The 21,100-nt window shown below is 41.2% G+C and overlaps 1 protein-coding gene across 1 annotated transcript in view; it reads left to right on the forward strand.

The window, feature by feature from the left end:
* The window catches only part of zmat4a (zinc finger, matrin-type 4a), a 153,451-nt gene that overhangs the window by 13,508 nt on the left and 118,843 nt on the right, over positions 1-21,100 (forward strand). The window contains exon 2 of the mRNA XM_053421814.1: positions 7,507-7,608. Coding sequence (XP_053277789.1) covers positions 7,507-7,608 — 102 coding nt within the window. The remainder of the gene's footprint in view (positions 1-7,506; positions 7,609-21,100) is intronic.

Genomic DNA, 21,100 nt, shown 5'->3' on the forward strand with positions numbered 1-21,100 from the left:
GCACTCACGGTACAGATTGGAACACAATGTGATATCAGGGGCTGGTATCAGTCATGACCTTTGAAATGCCTCCTCTCTTAACTTTTGAGAGCACTGGGCTCTGTGCTTTCAACTCTCTTAGAATTTAATGATGGAAAGAACACTCAGGGGCAGATCTGCCACAACAGCTTTGCAAAAGAGGAATCAATGGTCTCTGTGTGGGACGTGCAGAATCACCCCAAGTGAATACAGTAGCACTCAAACTTACAGTAAATTAACACCTCAGTAAATTAACACCACAGACGATATGAGTGGGGCAAATATATTGAAACTTTTATGACTTTGACCACACTTTTCATTACAGTTCTTCTCTGGTTCTAAGAGATTATTGCTCATGGCAGGAAGAGGTTTAGACAGAGGCAAATGTATCTGTAAGGACCAGTTTGTCATACTACAGACTGGCGGTGAGTAGATCTCAGTATGGCGGTGTTGGTCAGAAGGTTGATGGCAGTCTGAAACAAATATGTACTGCATGGCCAAAGCATTTTTTGCATTCATGGTCACCACGGGATATGTCCCAGTAACTTTGGTGATCCACTAGCTTTCAGCACCACCAGCAAGCTGACATATTTTGATTCTACTTCAGGATATCTACATCTATGGAGCGATTTAACATTTGGTACAAAGGTACAAAGTCCCCAGGGGATGTTTCCTTGTCTTATTTTTGATCCTCTGAGTTTATCAGCCTTGGACTGGTGATCTGTCCAGGGTGTACCCTGCTTCTTTTCCAATGTCGGCTGAGATTGGCTGCAAGCCTCCCTTTCCGCAAAAGATAAGTAATATAAATGATTTTTGATGAAAACCAGTACATTCATGTTCCTCACAGTCACATCTTTGATTTTCTCTTGATATTTCGTCATCATCTTACCAAAATATCAATTTGCTGAATAGGTGTGACCAACATGAATGACATTTCTATCGTCCTCACTTGAAATTATTCAAGCATTCTTGCACAGTCAAGATGTCCCCAAAAGCGACACAACCTGTGTATGCTGCACAAAGGTCTTTTGGCTTTCACTGGAGTGTCCAAAGTACAATAAGACTATATTGGTCACATTGTCCTTGTGTGAGAGACAATGAGAAAAAAATAGACTTTAGAGTTAAACATATTTATTGTTTTGAACTTAGTGTGGTTCTGATGTCATGACAGCAGTTGTGGCCTGTAGGTCTAATGATCAGCATCTGAGCTGTCCTCTGCCAAAGGGACACCTACTGGAAAGGCCAGTATGAGTCCAGCCCGTCTGCGCTGGCATTCATCCAGCTTCCCAGATTTACGCCCTCCCTAACGAATTACAACTGACCTTTTACGGCTGCAACATCTGCTGGGAACTCACTGCTGTGACCTCCCTTTCATCGCTGCACACTTTCCCTCCCACTGTTCTCATCAGCTTTTTCATTTCCCTCCCCCGCCCTCCCCTCCCCAGCCTCGGGCATCCGGCCCCACACAGTTGGCCATATCGGATTTGCTGATGGCGCGTCATGGTCAAAGTCAGACAGTAAATTGTGTTGACTAGGAGTAAGAAACAAACCGGTTTCCTGCTAATTTGATCATCAACACGGTGCCTGCTGCATTGTTTCCTCTTTGACTTCTCCCTGCATTTCTGTAATGAGCTCAAGTCGGTGTTCAGAGCCAGCCCCGCTGTGATGACATCAGATATTGATGATTGAATTGTGTAGAGATCCCCCGTATTGCTCTGGGATTGGATGCCTTTCTTTATCCAATTACGCTCGGTGAAATTATTATTTTCCCTGCATCTCATTTGGAAGAGAGTCAACCTCTTGCAATTATAGCAATGTATCTGACAGTGAAATGTAAGGTGGCCCTGAGAGCTCAACGAACAGCAACTTAAGAAAACACATGCAAGTTGACAAAACACATGCAAGTTGACAAAACACAAGCAAAGTTAGAAAACATCTTCATCAATTTCACAACACAACACAACACATTACAGAAACGCGCTGCAAATAGACAAACGCGCTGCAAATAGAGGAGAAAACACAACGGAAGTGTTTCCAGAGGACAGCTAAAAGGGATGGACACTGCTGCCACAGGAGACACAAAAACGTCCAATACAGTAATACACCATACAAATTCGGTTCCGCACAGGGGTCAGCAACCCGCGGCTCTTCAGCCCCTCTGCAGTTGCTGTACAGTACAGTGTTGTGCATATTTTCCGCGGACGCTGAAATTAACGAATCAGTTTGCATATTATTAACGTGAACGTAACGATGAACGTGAGTGAACGTCACGTTCATTTTTTAAATCATCATCGTATCAGGCCATCATGAAATACCAGGAGCGGGCGTGTTTGTGTGTGTGTGTGTGTGTGTGTGTGTGTGTGTGTGTGTGTGTGTGTGTGTGTGGCAAGCGCACGGGTCGCAGGGCTCCGACCCCGCCCGCTCGCTCAGAAGATGGGGCAAAATGTCTCTTTTGATACTAAAGGTTTCCTGTCCCTGCACACTATGGACAATACATGGCCTCACAAAAAGGGGCTTGCTTGTTAGCGCTGCTTATTCAGTTTAACAGGAGAAGACGGCATGTCTCTAGATCGGACCATCTTCAGAGCTCAGAGCTCACTGTGGGTCTGTCCGAGCAGCGCAGGTGCGCTGGCTAAACACACACACACACCGCCACACACATACCCACATACACACGCCCGCTCCTGGTATTTCATGACGGCCTGATACGATGATGATTTAAAAAATGAACGTGACGTTCACTCACGTTCATCATTACGTTCACGTTAATAATATGAAAACTGATTCGTTAATTTCAGCGTCCGCGAAAAATATGCACAACACTGTACTGTACAGCCACTGCAGAGGGGCTGAAGTGCCGCATTCGGCTCCAGAGCCGAGGGTTGCCGACCCCTGTGCGGAACCGAATTTGTATGGTGTATTGGACGTTTTTGTGTCTCCTGTGGCAGCAGTGTCCATCCCTTTTAGCTGTCCTCTGGTGTTTTCGCCTTTATTTGCAGCGCGTTTGTCTATTTGCAGCGCGTTTGTCTATTTGCAGCGCGTTTGTCTATTTGCAGCGCGTTTCTGTAATGTGTTGTGTTGTGTTGTGAAATTGATGAAGATGTTTTCTTACTTTGCTTGTGTTTTGTCAACTTGCATGTGTTTTGTCAACTTGCTTGTGTTTTCTTAAGTTGCTGTTTGTTGAGCTCTCAGGGCCACCGTAGAAATCCATTAGCTTAGTGAACTGATCGCAGCAGAGAAGAACGCGTTCCCTGAGTGAGCAGTGGTTGCTCTTTGGAGAGCTGTACTTCACCCTCCTCAAGCTCAGCAGGACTGTTGGGGCTTTTCGTCCAGATGTGCTGGGTGACAGACTCCATTAGGTGCAAGGAGAAGGTGTCACTGTTATCTTGTTTTAATCTCAACAAGATGTGAGTATTCAGCAACGTTGCTGAAGGCCCTGTTCACACCTGATGTTAACTTCCAAAGACATCTGATCACAAGTGGTTAGCGCTAAGGACCACCTACGTCATCCGTGTTCATGAAGACCAATTATTGCACTTGTAATTAGGTCTGAGTTTACAGACAGGCTCAATGACCATGTTTGTGTGTGTGTTTGTGTGTCTGTGTGTTTGCGTGATGGTGCAAGCGAGAGAGAGAGAGAAAAAGAGAGGAAGCTTTGTCAGCAGGGGCTGAATGATTGAATGTGAGCAGCCATGAAGAAAGATTTTACCTGTTTAATTAAAGTTCGGTTTAAACCATAGCGGGCCAGAAATATCAGCTGAGTAGGTTGTCCTTAAATTGTGACCTCGGATGGATTTTTTAATTATCAAACAAAGAATGTGGCCACGTTGCATCTCCAACTGAGGCGTGAGTGCAGATATCATGACATATTTAAAGGGGGTTAACAGTGAATAACAGTAAACCCAACAGGTCGGGCCTTGTCCTCCAATGTCTGTCTCAGTCACTTGTAGGGTCGGGCTGAAGGAATCAAGGCATAATCGGACATGGGTGAAAGCATTTTAGATTCAACATACATAGATGAAAAAATTTACGTAACGTTGGCTTGTCACTCAAAGCAAAGGATGTGATGCAAATCATTGGGCTGAGCATTATGCTACACCGGCTATTACATTTGAACTTTTTTGAAGTTAAAAAAAGGGCCCGTCCAACAGAGATAAAACTCAAACAAGCAGAATTCAAATTGCTGTGTATATCGTAAGCTCTTCCTTTTCTGCATTAAATGACTTTGAACGTGTTGTAGTCTGTCTTTGCTGCGTGTTCCTGTCAGTCTCTTAACAATGGGATACTTAGTTAAAGAGCATCCGCAGTACAAGGTCAGATTCAGTCATCCTCCAATAAGCTATTTAATCTCCACATGCTGTGTTGCTGTTACTGCGGGAGTCGTGGACTTCAGGGGAAAAGCTATAGGGGAGATAGAAGGCCCGACATACTGTGTGTGTAATAGTTGAAGTGTTTGGCATTCGCAGAGTGTATTCTTCATTTTTGTTGCTATACCTCCCTCCTCAGCTGCCCAACCCCACTCAGCAGCAGCAGTGTGCCATTGTTGACATGTTCTCAGATTTTCAGCTCTCAGCCTGGTGGATAGAGTGATATCATGAAAGATTAAATGGCCAAAAAAATACAAAATAAATAACCTCTTCTTTCCTAATCTGTACTCCCTCATTTTCAAACATAGATTGCTCCCGGCTGGAGATGAGCCCTCTGCACTAAATGCAGACAAAAGTGAGGGTCAGTGTGGTCATATCCTGGATACATCTGAAGGTGCCCTGGCTTCAATGTAATGATGCATTAATATTTAGACACATTGGTAGGGAAACAAACACAGAGTGTTTTTTTGTCTTTTTCTGTTTATTCTATATTGCAGGGTTACGGCAAGCCCGTCTCAAATGGATGCCAAATGCAAACTTAAAAGTAAATGAAGGAACTAGCAATGAACCCATCATCTAATGCTTTAATTTTTTTAACCAGGCTTTTGCTGGTGCATCTCCTCGTGCTGCTGCTGATGTCTCCACCGATGCTTCTCCATCTGAAATGAATTTTGGGTGATTAATCATTCATCTCCAGCATCTGTGCAACCTCACTGGAACAGGCAGTGGGCCCAACACTGGCACAAGCTGATGGAGCTCTCTAAGCCGCTCATTTATGTTGTTTGTCCTGTAGCAACTGAACAGGAAACGACACTGCTCTTCACTTGATTATGAAACTGAGGGGAAGGCTGACTTTTTGAAATATTTCTCTTCTTCCTCTTCACCATCCTCTTCAACATTTGTTAGTGCACCCTCCGGGTCTCTGACAGGTCTTATCCTTCCCTTTGAGCTGCTGGAGACAGCTCGGTTCTGGAAAAGTCCCATTTATGTTAAAGATGGAAAGAAAGTCTGCAACTTGAAGATCATCCATTTAATAATAATATATAGTGATGGAGTATATTGAGGATATGTGTCAGATATTAAACAACAAAGTAAAATAATGCATGTTGCATTCATACTAGAACTCCTCACCACAAGGAAAGGTTAAAGTTATTTAGTAATAAAACGTCACAACTAACAAATGTGTTTGTCATTACACTTTAACTCTAAAAATTAAGGCATATTCAACCATAAACCATAATAAAAACTAGGCAGCTGTTGTCAGGTTTATAAAGCATTGTATAATGATATTATGATAAAATATCCAGTCCAGGCCTCTTTCTGCACATCATCTCCTAACTTCGCTGTTCCTCTCTCAACTTTTACAGTCATAATAAAGTCAAATTTATATTATTTATATATTGTTATAATAGAATTTGAATATTTATGCTTAGCTGTACCTGTAGCTCAGAGCAGAAAACAATGTGCTCTGTTGTAAGTGGCTCCAACTCACAGAACTCATCATTTATTGACACGTCATTGGGAGATGATGTGGGAAATATGCAGAGCATCTTTCAGCTCAGAACATCCAATATATTTAACTGCACCAAATAGCAACAGATGCACTAACTCGTGTCAACATCCTCTAGGTATATCTGTAGCCGGTGGAGTTTTGATTCATTTGATGAACCATGAATATCTTCGGAGGCAAACTCTCTTTATTCTGACAAATCAAGTGAAAAACAATCCTCCAGTCAGTTTTCACATATGTGGAGCTCCGACGCAAAGTAAACATCACTGGTGGGTTAGAATAAAAAACTTTCAACTAACGAGGAAACCTAAAAACACAATTGGAGAAGGGATAATATACCAAAAAATGAAATGATCAAAAGGGCACGTACTTCTCCCATGACGTACAATAGAGAGGGGAGAAGTGAAGCGGGAGTCACACCCTTATAAGGAGGGGTCCCCCCAAAAGTGGATTTAGGGGCACAGGACTTTACAGGACTAACAATCTACTACAGGCATATAGATGCCAGGTAACAACTATGTACAGATATTTTGTGTAATTATAACAATAAAATAAAGGGATTAGATTAAAATGCACATTGGATTATGTAAAAACACTTAAAACACATAATTGGCATTATTACATATCCACAAACGAGAGTGTAGTCTTCTGAAGACACTTCTTAATCTGCAATCCCGCATCCTTAGTATTTGAAAGTGGAAAACGACAGTAAATTATTAGTTGTTGTTGTATCTCTATCTTTTTGGAAAATAGAAGTTTGGAGAGACTTTGTTTTTACACTCAAGCCTCATGACCTTCGGTCTCATCTGTCCTGCAGATCCTAATGAAGACGTACAGTACATGCCTTGGTAAATGAGGATGAGTTGAGCCTGGCTGCTTCCAAATATGAAATGTGAGCCCCTAATGGAAGCTGGAGCTGATTTAGTAATAGAAAGCAGAGATGGCTCAGCTGTGCCTGTGGCACAGAGAAAGAAAAGCTTTTTGCAGCTGTCTCTCACACACAACAGGGACCTCACTCATATATTTTAATGAATTTTCAGGAAAAACTCCATCAGCATGATCTGTTGCTGTTATTTATGTATACCAAATATAATTTAAGGCTCTGTAACTGAAGTTTCAAGGTATGATGTTTGAGATTAAATGTTTTTTTTCTGAGTCGTTGCTCACAAAAGCTGCTCAGCATCTGTCACTAACTCAAAAGCTTTGGGTAATGAAATATTGATTGAACAGTGATGGAAGTATGAAATGAGATAACTGTTTACTTGCTTTATTACAACTTCGTTGGTTTGTCTTGGCTCCCTGAAGACACACAAAGCAGTGCTGCATGACAGCGATGACAAAAAATGCTTATTTTTTGGTATAGAAAGTAAATCTTGTAGTTTAGTTTTATAACTATAACTATATATATATATCTATAAATATACATATAAAATAGCACTTTTTCTGTTAAGGATTTTTCTCCAGTCCAGAGTTTTATGACCTGAGATTTTAGGCCAGGGAATCAGATCAGCTCCAGATCATATCTCAGGCCGTCTGAAACACGATAACTTGAAATATTTTAGTAAAGTGCATCATGTCAGTAATCATGTCTGCATTTGTCTCTTTCACCAGATGAAGTCAACAGAGGTGGACCAAGGGCTTTTCACAGAAGGCTACTGCAAAGTGTGCAGCGCGCAGCTCATCTCCGAGTCCCAGAGGGTCGCCCATTATGAGGTGAACACGCCCCCCTCCCCTCACATTACCTTACCCGATATTCTACACTATTGTGTTGATGAAAGGCTCAGGGTCACGCTGTATTGTTTCTGCCCCCAGAGACACGAGGCTGATCTATACACCTGCGCCCTGCAGCTGATATACTCAATAAACACAACACTCCTGAGTTTACCCTATTATTGTCTGACTATAGCTCAGTGAAATACACAGAAATGGAAGGACTGTGGTTTCAGATTTCGCCTTCTATTTTAAGTTGTGTTCATGTATATTTGCTAAATCTCTTAAAGATGTCATGTAGCATTCCAAGCCCAATATATCATTTTCATTCTCTTTGTGACTCATTAGTGTAACTGCAGTACAAAAGCAAAGTCATCACTTAAAGGCCACACTGTAATCTACATGGTGTGGCTCCCTGCTGTCATAGCTCTCACTGTGCACGGCAAAATATGGAACCGTGCAAACACATACTACATACACAGAAGTGTGAGCTGCCAAAAAGTTATATAAGTAAAAAGCTTACACAGAGAACCAGTTAAGGCACATTACGTGTGTTTTGGGGCCATTTGCTGTAGAACAGGAGGTTCATCTGGCCTCTGAGTGGTCAGTGGGTAGGATGGGGTTGCCTCTTCCAGAGAGGAGAAATGCACTTTCTGGAAAATCCAAACTCAAATTTTCACATTATGCTGTCTGAGCTGCATGTCACTGTTACGTTTTCAACAATCACCCAGCGTCACTGAGAAGACAAAGCTGCTGGGTTGTTTTTCAGTGAGTGGGGCAAACACTGGCTTGTAATGGTCCGTGAAAATGTCATATCCAAATGATCTCTCCGCACGTTGAACACAGAAGATGTGATGTGTGAGTGTGGAGATGAGATACTTTATTTTGGTTTGTAAATCATGTGCTTTGCAAAGCTAGAGAAGGATGCATTTAACTATTTAATATTAACATGAAACAGGAAGTTTGATTATTATAATTACAGTATGGCTGGATTGGCAATCTGGGTTATTTGGATAAATATCCATGGCTCGAGGTATATCGGTGAGATGAGTTCATTCTAGCCATTTCAATCTGTCGAGACTTAGAGTGCAACAAAGGAATAGAAATGAGTACATTTGAATTTCAATTTAATTTGTTGGGAGCTAGAGGAATAGACTTTGGTGCTTGGATCTGGAAGGACATCAAACCATCCAACCTGGGAGAAGATCCAGAGGTGAAGTGGAGGAGGGACACTCATTGATTGCTGTGCTGAATTGGCAGCTGAATGACAGGAGAGAGAGAACTTCTTAAACTTTGATTGCTTACAGGTGATTGGCTCAAGTCTAGCATGTCTGGGTGTGATTGGATGAAAAGAGAGAATGAGCAGGTGGAGCCCAGAGATAGTGTAAACTGTGCACGTATGCTCGAGGAGACAAACTTAACACTTTGTTGTTCATGCTGCCCAGATGCAGTCATCGATTAAGACTTAAAGTTAGGGAACAACAATCTGTGTGTGGTATAAAGTCAAGATTTAAACATGATTGTTTGAAGCCCTGCTCTGTACGATGGACAATATCATTGTTCCCGTCAGAGAACTGGAGTCGCGCTTGCATCCTCCTGATTAACATCAGCAAGCATTTATGCTCGATAATCAGTGGTTCATTCATTGCTGTTGAACAGGACCACTATAACCTCCCAAATACTGGCTGTTACTCCAATGAGCTGTCACCGCTCTTTGCTCCACAGCCTCCTCCACATGTTGGAGGAGGTTTTGGCAGTGCTCATGTAGATTTAATGTTCACACTGTTTGTTCAGAGGGGGAAGTACTCACCTCAGCACCACCCTCGCTGCTTAGAATGTTGTCAGACCTGTAATTCTTTTACTCTGGTTCGAGTCAGTGGAAAAGTGCATTATTAAAATCCTCTTTGCTCTTATCTGGACAAATGTATCCCTCCACAAACAACCTGCTCCAGAAGGAGTTTTTTTGATGAAATTGCTTTTGTCCGAGGCTGAGTATGATAGCTGTGTTCAGATAACCCACACAACCATCACTAAAGATTAGGCGAACCAGTATCCTAATCATTCACTCTCAACAATGCAGAATTGAAAAGGTTCTTAGAAGACTCTGAGCTGTGGAGGACAACATGCACTCAACTCAGGATAATCCCCTGATTATTACAATGGCGGCTGTGGCTGAGGGGTAGAGTGGTCATCCTCCAACCTGAAGGTCGGCAGTTCAATCCCCAGTCTGACCCATCTGCATGCCGAAGTGTCCTTGGGAAAGATGCTGAACCCTGAATGGCCCCCCCTAGAATATCAAAGTGCTGTGAATAGATGCACTGTGTGAATGTGTGTGTGAATGGGTGAATGTAGAACTGTACTGTAAAGCGCTTTGAGTGGTCATCAAGACTAGAAAAGCGCTTTAAATACAAAACCATTTACCATAATATCCAGAAAACGGCTTGAATCTGAAATGAGGTTTTCAAGTCATAAAAACATCAGTAATACATATATATTTATATATTTTAATAAACTATTTATAATTATTACATTACATTATTTTATTTTCATCGTAAAACACATTGAGCTGCATTTGTTGTATGAATGTGCTATGCAAATGTAGTTTATATATTATAGTAGTTATTATTAATATAATTATTATATACACATCAATCCAGCTCCAGGAATGAACACAGAAGTCCTACTAGAGACTTGATCATCCATCTCAAGGACAACGGGAGTGAAGCAGCCTGCTGGTCTCCTCCTGTCTGAGGCGTCGGGTCAGGTAGTGATGCGGCAGATGCTGCTCACTCACTGTCGCTTTCAGTTATAAGACTGAGTGTGGAGGCCGGCCGCTGTCTGACATCGACTGTAACAAGAGATGAACTGTGCAGTCCACTCTCAGGTGTCATCACAGGGCAGCTGGTTGTTGTTGTTGCCTTATGATATAAGAGAAAAAATGTTGACTTTGGATTTTTATTGATTTTCTATTTGTGTTCCTTACAGAGAACAGGGCACTGCCGAGGTGAAATCTGATCATGGAGAAATAAGGTTTAATTAATTCTACTCGACGGTGTCACTTTGTTTGAAGTTGCTTTGTCTTTGAGTCAACTTTTCAGTCTGCAACTCTGAAGAAGTCAAACTCCTGCAGGGCCGTGTGCTATTTACAGTGGTGGTAACTGTCCATGGGTAACAGGAGAACAACTTGGTTCTTCAGGGCATTGCTAGAGACAGGAAGTGGCTGTACCAATCCAAATCAAATATTCATTTTGTTATTGTCTATGCTGAATACAGCACTTCGCCTGTTGCCTCCTGGAGATGGTGCGTATTTAGAGTCTCTTTTAGAGCAGTTGGGGTCTAATGCAGCGTGACATGTTTGGGTCATAGTGACGACAGCAGGAATAAAAAAAGGAATGTGCAGACTTCTTTCAGATGGAGGAGGTTGTTGTCTTGCACTTATGAAGATGAGTCAGTTCCATTTTGTTTGCATAGATCTGTCTCCAATCATTTATTTTTGTCCTGTGTTTGAAGATTCAGTCCTCAAAGTCCTGGACAGATTAACAGTGAATTGTTGAATACTGAGTCTGTAAACTCAATTGGGACTTTAGACAAAAACACATTTTTTTCAGTGATTACTAAATGGAATCCTGTGCTGAATGGTGTTGAATAGAACTGCCACTGATTGCACCTCACTTGCATTGTGGGTTTTTGTCCAAGGATTCAGCCCAGAATGACCTCCATCAAAAATGTGAGCACAATTTGTTTGTTCTAAGTCTGAATAATTATAATAAGGATTTGAAAGATACCTTGTTAACAGAAGTCTCAGTAGATTTTGATTTAAATACTTTCTGGACTTTTTCAGAAGTTTTTTTCCACGCGTCATATTGTTTTTAGTTTTTTTCTGATACCCTACTGTTGGTAAATCGATACATTTAAATTGTACTGTAATGGTGCCAGAACCGATAAAAGCACAAAGCGACGGCTGACGATAAGAACAGCTCTTTTTTATTGCTAAGGCAAATTGGAACTTGACATTTTATGTATCAGCTGTAACAGTTTAAGTATACCTAAATAAAATGTACAGATATAGATAAGGGCAAAACTCAATAATTTACCTAAAAAAATCACATAATGAGTAAAACCCAACTGCAATGATTTGACATTAACAACAGCTGCCGAGGTTAACACAATAATAATTGGGTTTGTACGGTCATGGAAGACCTGCAAAAGTCATGGAATTTTAAAATGTGTTTTTCCAGGCCTGGAAAAGTCCTGGAAAAAAATAATCTCCTAAAAGTTTTGGAAAAGTCATGGAAATATGTTATATTCATATTTTCATGTCGTTCATTATGTTCATGTTTTAAATAATTCATATGCTTTAAGAAAAATACGCTTTCAAAATATAAGCAGGCATACTTGGGTTTGTGTCATTTAAGGTATACTGTATGCCTTGGAATTCTCATTGTTAGTTGAATGCTACATTTTGTCACTTTTTCGCGTATACACCGAGATTTCACAAAATGTTCGGTCATGGAAATTGGGTTTAAGGTTATTGAAAAGTCATGGTAATCCATTGGTCAAAATGTGTATGAACCCTGATAATAATTGTCTCCCCTCTGCCAAGGCCAGGCACGGCCACCCTGCGGCTGATGTGCTTGACATGAGGTCACATCAGCAGTCAGACGCTGAGCATCCGTCTACTTTCAAATGTGTCTATGCGTCACCAGGTGCTTTATTTAGTTTGTCGTGTTCCTCCCTTTACACTGAACTGTTTTCAAACAGCTTCCCTCCCCTAGAATGTGCGGCGATATCACGAGTGAAGCCCAGCTTTGATATCTAGTATGAGCTGTAACTGTGTCACTCAAGGAAGAATCAGTCTCAGCACAGCAAGGAATGACAATTCTACCTTCGGTCCTTATATATATTTGATATGACCTGTGCCTATCCATAGTAAGGGTATCAATACCAATCTAGGTAACGTTGTAAATACAAAGTTGTGTGCATTAGTGCCAGTAAGATCTGACACTGAGGTTCACAAAATGCATGCATGCTTAGGAAGTAGACGTGTGAGACAGGAGTTGCTCAGTGACGTCCGGAGGCCAGAGGAAAATGGGGAGTGACACAAGCCTGGAGGGTTCTCTGGAGGTCTGCTCCCCTCCAGGACACCCTGAAGCCGACACGAGTGTCCGAGTAGGACTGGATCCGGAGCTCTCGTACCTCTGGTTAGAATGGCACTCCCGTGAAAATAGCCAGCTGCAAATTCTCAGAGCAGTGTCAGGCTATCGAGGGATCTGCTGCCATCTGAAGCCATGGCTGCGGCATATTCAGATCTAAAGGGAAAGAATTTATTCTGGAGCCAAAATTGTAAAATACTTAGTAGTCTACAAAAGTCGATATCGACACCAGTGTATTTGATCAGAATGCGTTGTATTATTGAATTGATAGCTGAGACACGTGTTGAAGTATGCATTGCCTTGACAGAACTAGGATCATGATAGAGGCCCAAAAACTCGATCATACATCTTAACAGTTGGATGAAATGCTGATATGACTTACAGTATGTTTGAGATATTTAGGATGAGACTATAGATTCCAAGACATGTTTGACTGATGTGATCAGAGTCATCACATTGAAGGGTTAGGAGGTCAAGAGGTTACGGCCGCAGTGACACAAGTCTAAGAGTGTCTCACAGCAAATCCCTCAGTATCACTACGTGAGAAGTTGCCGAGCATGTGGCAGCTATTCTCACCTCTCTTGGTTTGTAAACAGTTATCGTCCTGCGTCACTTTATTTACTCTTTTAACAAAGGAGCTGTTCTTACAACTTGGAGTTCTATCTCGACGTCCTCCTCAGCCTCAGCTTAACTGCATTTGACAGACTGATCATCTCTGATCTAGTCGGTGTCCCTTTGGATTTTTGGACATCGCTTTTAATTGGACTCTCAACTCCAAAGTTTTTGCAGTCCTTTGGTGATAGCAGAGGCCGGGGATATAATTGATTCTTCTTTTCGAACACATCAAAGCCAGCGCTCCTCTGCAGAGTGGCCCCTGGTTCAAAGACTCGCGTGGCTCATGTTAATATATGCATCTGTCTCTTTGCATGTGTTCTGGATTGGTCGTACACTGAAGCCTCTCTTGACAGGCCGCCCTGCGCCGAGCGCTGCAGGAGAGGCTCCTCTGAACTACACAGAGAGAAAGTGGAGTGGGGGTAGTAGTCATTTAGCAAGTGGTGGGAGATGTGATTCATGTGCACTGATAGCATACTAATGTCGAGGAACTGGTTTCAAACAAATATATAGCAGTTATTTAAAGCAACTAGATAAATAACATCTGCTTCATTTAATGCTGAGTTAATTCTACACAGCCTTCAGAGTGACTGTTGATCTGTAGTCTTGCAGTTTTTTATTTGTTACGATTGACTGCAAACGACACTCTACACAATCTTTCACCAGGAGAAACCCAACACTTATCTCCACAATACGATTAGTTCAGAAAACACGTGTGACACATCAAACTGGAGGAGAAGTGAAGTGCGTCAGTGGACATCAGTAATAAAGAGTGGAGAGCGGCTCTGGTCACATTTTTCAATCCAGACCCACCCGAGCCAGATAGAAAACTAATGCAGTTAATAAAACCTGCACCGAGTTTGTGTTACCCTGTCCCCCACACACATAGTTATTGCTTAACAGATTAAACACGTACCTAATTATTTAGTAAGTAATCAGGGGGCACCTCATCTCTACATGAACTGTTTCCAGCTGTACACTGTCCTGTGCTCTGATTGGCTGGCGTTGGCTGAAATTCTCACAGACTCCAAGTAGATTTATATCTGTGATCTGTCTCCAAGCCTCACTAATCGCACCTTTGAAGAGTTCACATGGAATGATGGGCGACTGGCCAAGCTCACCATCAAATACAGTTGGATCCATGGTTTGGTTTTATGTGAACTGGTTGAGCCAACATTTGTCATTATGAGAGGTTCTGGCCAATTAAAAAGAAGCCTGTCAGCAACCTGCAGCGTCAAGGTGCTTAACACAACGTGGATTGCATTACAGCGATACGATAATGTGATTGACCTGATCATGTTTCTAAACAGACTGATGGAGCCACTAGTGACTGATCTGTCAAACACATTCACAATTTACTGCTGGGCCGAGGCAGGAAACAGAAAATGAAGTAAGGTCACATCTCAGTAGAGGGAGGGGGGAAGATGTTCTCTTTGATTACTGTGTCTTTGCATGATGAGGACAACAGGAGACATTACCTAGTCTCAAAGAAAAACAAAAACTGTGCCAGTATGACAATGTTTTGTCCAGGTCTTTGAATTATTTAAGAGTGAAAGCTTAAAAATGTTGTGTTTCAGAAGCGTGCACTATACATGCCACAGCAGCCTTTCTTCAGCAGAGCCTCATCCATCTACTTCAGCCTGAATAATCTCATTCCCCTCATCCAGTGACAGTTCCTGTCATCGGGTAGTTTTTCAGCTCTGCAGAGCCTTTATGCAAATGCCACCATATCAATACAAAAGCTGCAGCGAGTTTGACTTTTTCTGTGCTTCTTGTATTCACCCAAGGTTCATAGTCTGTATTCTTCAGTGCATCCAATCATGGTTCTGCTAATGTTTCGGAGCAAAATCATTTTCTGGTGAACTTGTGGTAGCCAGCCACAGTGACTCTGACAGCAGTGCATGCAGGGTTCAGTGTTTGGCTGACTTCCCCTGTTCTGGCTGCTGTACTTTTTGTCCACTACATGTCTTCACTAATTGGTTTCCATTATCTCAGCTGCATTGAAAATCGAGTGTGCACGTCCCTGTTTCGTATGCTAGTTTGTCGGTGCTGCTGGCTGTACAGTAATTGTCCGGGCTGGTTCGCAGGAGGAGTAAAGGGGTGTGGGTATTCAGCAGATATACAGTTACAACCTCTAAGTACATCATCACACATAATGGCTTCACGGCAGTCACACTGTTATCCTGTTTAAATTTGATTTGTGGCATTCTTGTTTAGGTGGAAAGTCAGTTAAAAATATCCACACTAACCTTTTAGATAAATAGATACTATGTTGGCCTGCAGCAGTGTAATAGATGGTGAATGTGGTTTCACAGGCTGGGACATCAGTTTGCAATGTCAAAACCAGAATCATTTTAGCAGCAGCTAAAAATGTGTTTAAAAGAGTAATTTAATTCCAGACTGGAAATCAGTGCTTCTCATATTAAAGGTCTTAAGCATGTTTTATCACCGAGTTCACATAATTACACCATTAATACAAACAAATTTAACCAACTATTTGATAGTAATGTAAATGCTTACATACGTTTTTTTAAATGACCATGTTCCTCTAAATTATTTTGTCTTCTTGATGTTTTATAGACCAGACATTCAACTAATTTAAAAAGTAATTGGCAAATTGATTGAACAGCAACTAACAGTTATTTCCCAATCACATCAATTGAAATGATGATATAATGAATCTTGTGTAGCAATAAAACTGAAAAGAGCAGCAATATTAAATTATGTCTAATCAGACGTTCAGCCAACCATTCAGTTCCCTGTGGCTTTTTACGTAATAAATTTAATTAAGCGATTGCTACTTGTAACCACCTATCATGTTTTCTGCAGTATGCTGACACCTCATGCAGTGAACTGCATGAGGTGTTCTAAACACTGACTATTTATATTACGTTTTTCCACTCTCATTGACCACTCAAAGTGCTTCGGGACCACATTCATCCATTCACGCAGACATTCATATTTAGCTTTCTGTCAAACCACCAACTTTCTTGTAATGACTCTCACCCGCCCACTAATCAGAACGGTGATTTAGTTTTCTTACGTTGTTTAATTGGATTATGTTTTAGAGCTCAGATGAACAGAAATTGTCGAGTAACTTATCGACAAACTTATATTTTCTTTTTGTCTTTTTTGTCCTCGTCCCTACTTTATTGTATGAATGATCAGTGTAGGTACCAGGGGGACAGGTGGTGCTGTGGACAGCAAAGGGACATGAACTGACTTACAGCCGTCCATATCTGAGCAATGGCCCTTGTGACAGTTAAGGAGGATTCTCAGTGTGTAGACATTAACTTGACTAGACAGTCGACCAAGTAGGAAAATGGCCCAAGTAAGACTTTCTACTGTCCTCTGATGCAACTGCGCCCGCTTCCTCCTCCTGGATATCGTGTCTGCTGCATTCCCATATTCAGCAGGCAAATGGAGCTGTTGAATATGCGTGAAGCATTAGTCCACAGGGCCTGATAACAGCGCTTGGCTCTGACGATACCCTTTGCCCTGAAGGATCCCTACATTACTGTCTCATCCCAGTTCGCAACACTTGCATGTTGCTTGAGATCATCATCCAGTCGAACCGCCTCGTGTCATTCAGGGTCAAATCTTGCGGCCGTCGGATCATTCCTTCATCTAAAGTGAAGAACTATGGCTCATAAATCATAAATCCACACTGGACAACGTGCAAACATGCAGATGAAGAAAGTAATAATATCACTGGTTGTGTAAAACGGAGATGAAGACAATGTTCACTGGAGAGAATGGTGGATAAAGGGCACATACAAATGTAAAGGGGGGGATGTGGCGAGAGTAAAAATAGTGGTCTTTATAATAAATTAATTTATGATCGTGACATTTGTGAAGTTCGAAGGTGAGCGGGCTGTCTTATTAGCCAAGGATACTTGGGTAACCACAGTGTTTCACCCATGTTAGATTCAGCAAGTAAGAAAGGCAGACTATTTAAATTGGATAGCTTCAGAATGATTATAGATTGTCCTTTTTGGCACCAGTTCTTTTTCTTTTGATTAAATAAAAAACTGTTAATATTTTTCTGCAATCCAGACATTTTAGTCAATTTATATTTCTATAAGTATTATATTTTTATATTTTTATATTATTAAACAGTTACCCTGGTGTTTTTCATAAATATTGTAAGTTCAGTGGAAAATGCTGTGGTAGATTGTAATTGTTGACCCCATAGAATGCATATAAAGATGGACCATGTGTCTCCACTGCCTCCATATTAGCCAGAAATGAAGCCAAAATACACCTGAGGCATACGCCGCCGTCTGACAGGCGTCAATCACATCCTTTAGAGGATGAATCTGCAGTAGCAAAATCCTGCCAATCCTTTTAGTCATAGCATCAAATGAGTGATGAAAACCAAACTTACCTGAGAAAGGAACATTTGAACATACAACAATGTGATAAGAACTAAATAGGGAGCTGTTATTTTGTCCATAATGAAATACAGTCTGTGGTTTACAGACTGTCACTATTAACTCCAGTAATACAACAGGAAACTACACTAATGCCGGTGTTAATCATGTTGATGGTCAAACTTTAAAAGAAAGTAACTTTAGTGTTTGAATTGAATTCTACTGTACCTTAACTTAGCATCTCTTACACTAGCTTCTGGCACAGTCATAAGGAAATAAAACTGCTGATGGACAATCTGCAATATGGGGAAAATACTTAAGGAAATGAAGTTTGGGAAGTTGGAGGCTAACAGAGATTATTCAGTAACACACATACTGTACATTGTGGTTGTGTATAACTACTTGGCAGGTAAATACAGAATGAATACAATTAAATACATACAGTAAATAGATGCATCACTGAAAATGACTTTGCATTAATAGCTTATTCGTTTTGCATTCCAACGTTTTCATTTTGGAAGTTTATAGTTTGAATCGTTTTAATGCCAATAAGTGACTTTTAGTTGTAGTTACTGTCGATATAATGAACACTGTTAGTGGGAGCACCACTTTAATGTCGGCTACTTTTAGTTTCTAAACTACAATAAAGCAAATTATTTGTTTTCCCTAGTCAGACACATTCAGCCTCCCCATTCATCTTATTTACCTAAAGTCCTTTCCACGATTGCTGCTGTGCCAACAGTCCAAACAAAATAGCCAGCCAAGGTGGTTTTTTTTGAGTAATTCCGACCTGACAGCAGGGAAAAGATGCATACAACCTGGTGTAGATTCAAGTCTCAACAAAGTGTCTGCTCTGCACAAAAACAGTAAATATGCATAAAGGGCCTGCACGCACAGACATATAAAAACCCCATGTTAGCAGTATTTCTGAGTCATCATGAGATTGTGCACATATGGTGATGATTTATTACTCGTAGGTTGAAACTTTCAATCAAAGGGCTGAAAAGTAGCAGGAAAATACAACCGCGGTATATATACGTTTTGACTTAGTTTAATTATAATTTTTTTTTTTATCTCAGGCTGACCTTGGAAAATCATCAGAGTAACATTTAGCAAACCCTGATCTTCTCTGCCTCCCAACTCACATGGTTCCATCTGCTCATCACCAGATCGCAGCCTCTGGGTGTACGAGAGTATGTCAGCTATTGACAAGCTAATCTGCGCTCTCCCTGCCTGCTCTGTTTGACCTTTACAAATATTGATTCTTTGAAGGAGAGGATTAGTGAAGCACAGTAGCTCAGTGCGAGTACTCCCAGTCACATCGCGGTCCAGATGTGATCTCTTCAAACAGATGCGAAGAGGTCATTTTTCGGGAATGACTTGATGAAAGCTCTTAAGGTGAACCCTTGAGGTTTTTCTGAAACATGCTACTTTTCACTAGCAGCTGCTCCACCATATCTTAAACAGATTCTCATGAGTTTAATGTTTGTCAGATGAAGAAAGAATCAAATTTCTATGATCCCTTCCTAATCACTTGTCATGCATCATTAGTCCGGTGAGGTCTCCTTACAGTAGCAGCAGCTCGGTCAGAGAGTTTATAGATACTCCCGTCTGCGTCTGCGAGAGTGATGCCCTTGATGCTCGCATTGATCATCTCCTGTCATTTTTATAGGCTTGGGAGTTAATGGGATGGAAATATTAGCCATTTCTAGTGCTGACAGAAAGTAATCAACAGTAGTGAAATGAGACTGAATCATCATGGTGCCTGCTGATAATTGAAGAGGCTGAAAAGTGCTGTTCCAATGAGCCTGTAGTGTGATCAGAGCAGAATGGAAAACATAATCAAAAGTAAAACTGCATTATAAGAGTCCTTGTTAAATTATAATGGAGAAAAAAAGGCAACTGTGACCTCCTCAGGAATCCGTCTCCACACCATGTGCTAATAACCCACACAAGAAGATGGTAATTAAAATCCTTCCAAACATGTTGGCACAAAGAAAAGTGGCCCAGAGAATCTTGTGTAAGCAAAAACTGCACCGTTGAGATGCTTCGCCCTTTTTATTTAGTTCACTGTAATGCAGCGGCATTCACACAGTTTAATTACGAGCCTGTCTCACTGGGAAACAGTGGATCAAAGGAGGGGGGTTATTAATAGAAATAGTCCTGAGAGATCAGTTGTTAGTCTGCCCCTTTAAAAAATGGCTATGGTGAGCACAGAGAGAGAGAGAGAGAGAGAGAGAGAGAGAGAGAGAGAGAGAGAGAGAGAGAGAGAGAGATGGAGAGAGAGAGAGAGAGAGAGAGAGAGAGAGAGAGAGAGAGAGAGAGAGAGAGAGAGAGAGAGATAGGTGAAACGTTCCTTTCGGCTCTTGAAAGATAAAACGAGTTTAAAACGTCCCGGAATCTTTGTGACAGGGAGGCGATTAGCCGATGAAGCATGTCAAATTAAAAAGAGCGTGAGATGCAGATTCCCCTTGCAGTTAGATTGAATTCTTTCACAGTTTCACCGTGACTCAGCTCATAATCCCAGGCAGGGTTTTAATTTCAATATACCCCCCCCCCCCCCCCCCCCCTGCTCCCTCCCCAAATGTGCCTCCAGCTCCATGAGGCACAAATTCAAAACAACAAGTTGGATTCTCAACATTGAGAATCTCGCCTTTGGTAGTGTTGAAAAACAGTTTTGTTGCATGCTATGATAATTCGATGCATTAAGGCTACTCTGCATAAATACAGACGGAGCACCAAAAGCATTTAGTGAGAAATTCATAGTCATTAAGAATACAGTCATAAAAGAAAATACTTCTGTATGTCTTTTACAACCCTGAGCTCATGCAGGGAGGAGAACATAAAAAAACAGGTGTAATTGGTGACATCAAGTTATTTATTGCATAAAATGTTTGGAGAAAGATTACAAAATAAAAGAGAGAGGCAAACTACAAAGGAAAACAAAGGGCCAAAGGATGCTGTCCAAATCAGAGAAATAACTATAAAAAAACTAACTGGTCAACAAATAAAAAACAGTAATCACAACAATCAAAAAATGGAAACTCCTCACTATCTAACTATTTCAGGAAAACAAAAAAACAAAGCCCAGTCTCCAGCAGGGATAGTTTGACTAATGCATCATATACAACAATCATGGAAACAAGCTAACAAGATTTATCAGTAAAACACAAGCCAAGGGGAGGGGGGGTAGTTAATTATACATTAAACAGGCCTATTTTGTTCCCTTAGCAAAGATAAGAACATATGCAACCCAAGATATACATGATAAGTAGGCTGGACAGTTTACACTACACAATGTCACAAACACTGTAAATCTTAAATATGTAAATCCTATTTCACAACATCAAGGCACTT

The sequence above is a fragment of the Pleuronectes platessa genome, chromosome 4, assembly GCF_947347685.1.
Source record: "Pleuronectes platessa chromosome 4, fPlePla1.1, whole genome shotgun sequence".
Classification (NCBI taxonomy): domain Eukaryota; kingdom Metazoa; phylum Chordata; class Actinopteri; order Pleuronectiformes; family Pleuronectidae; genus Pleuronectes; species Pleuronectes platessa.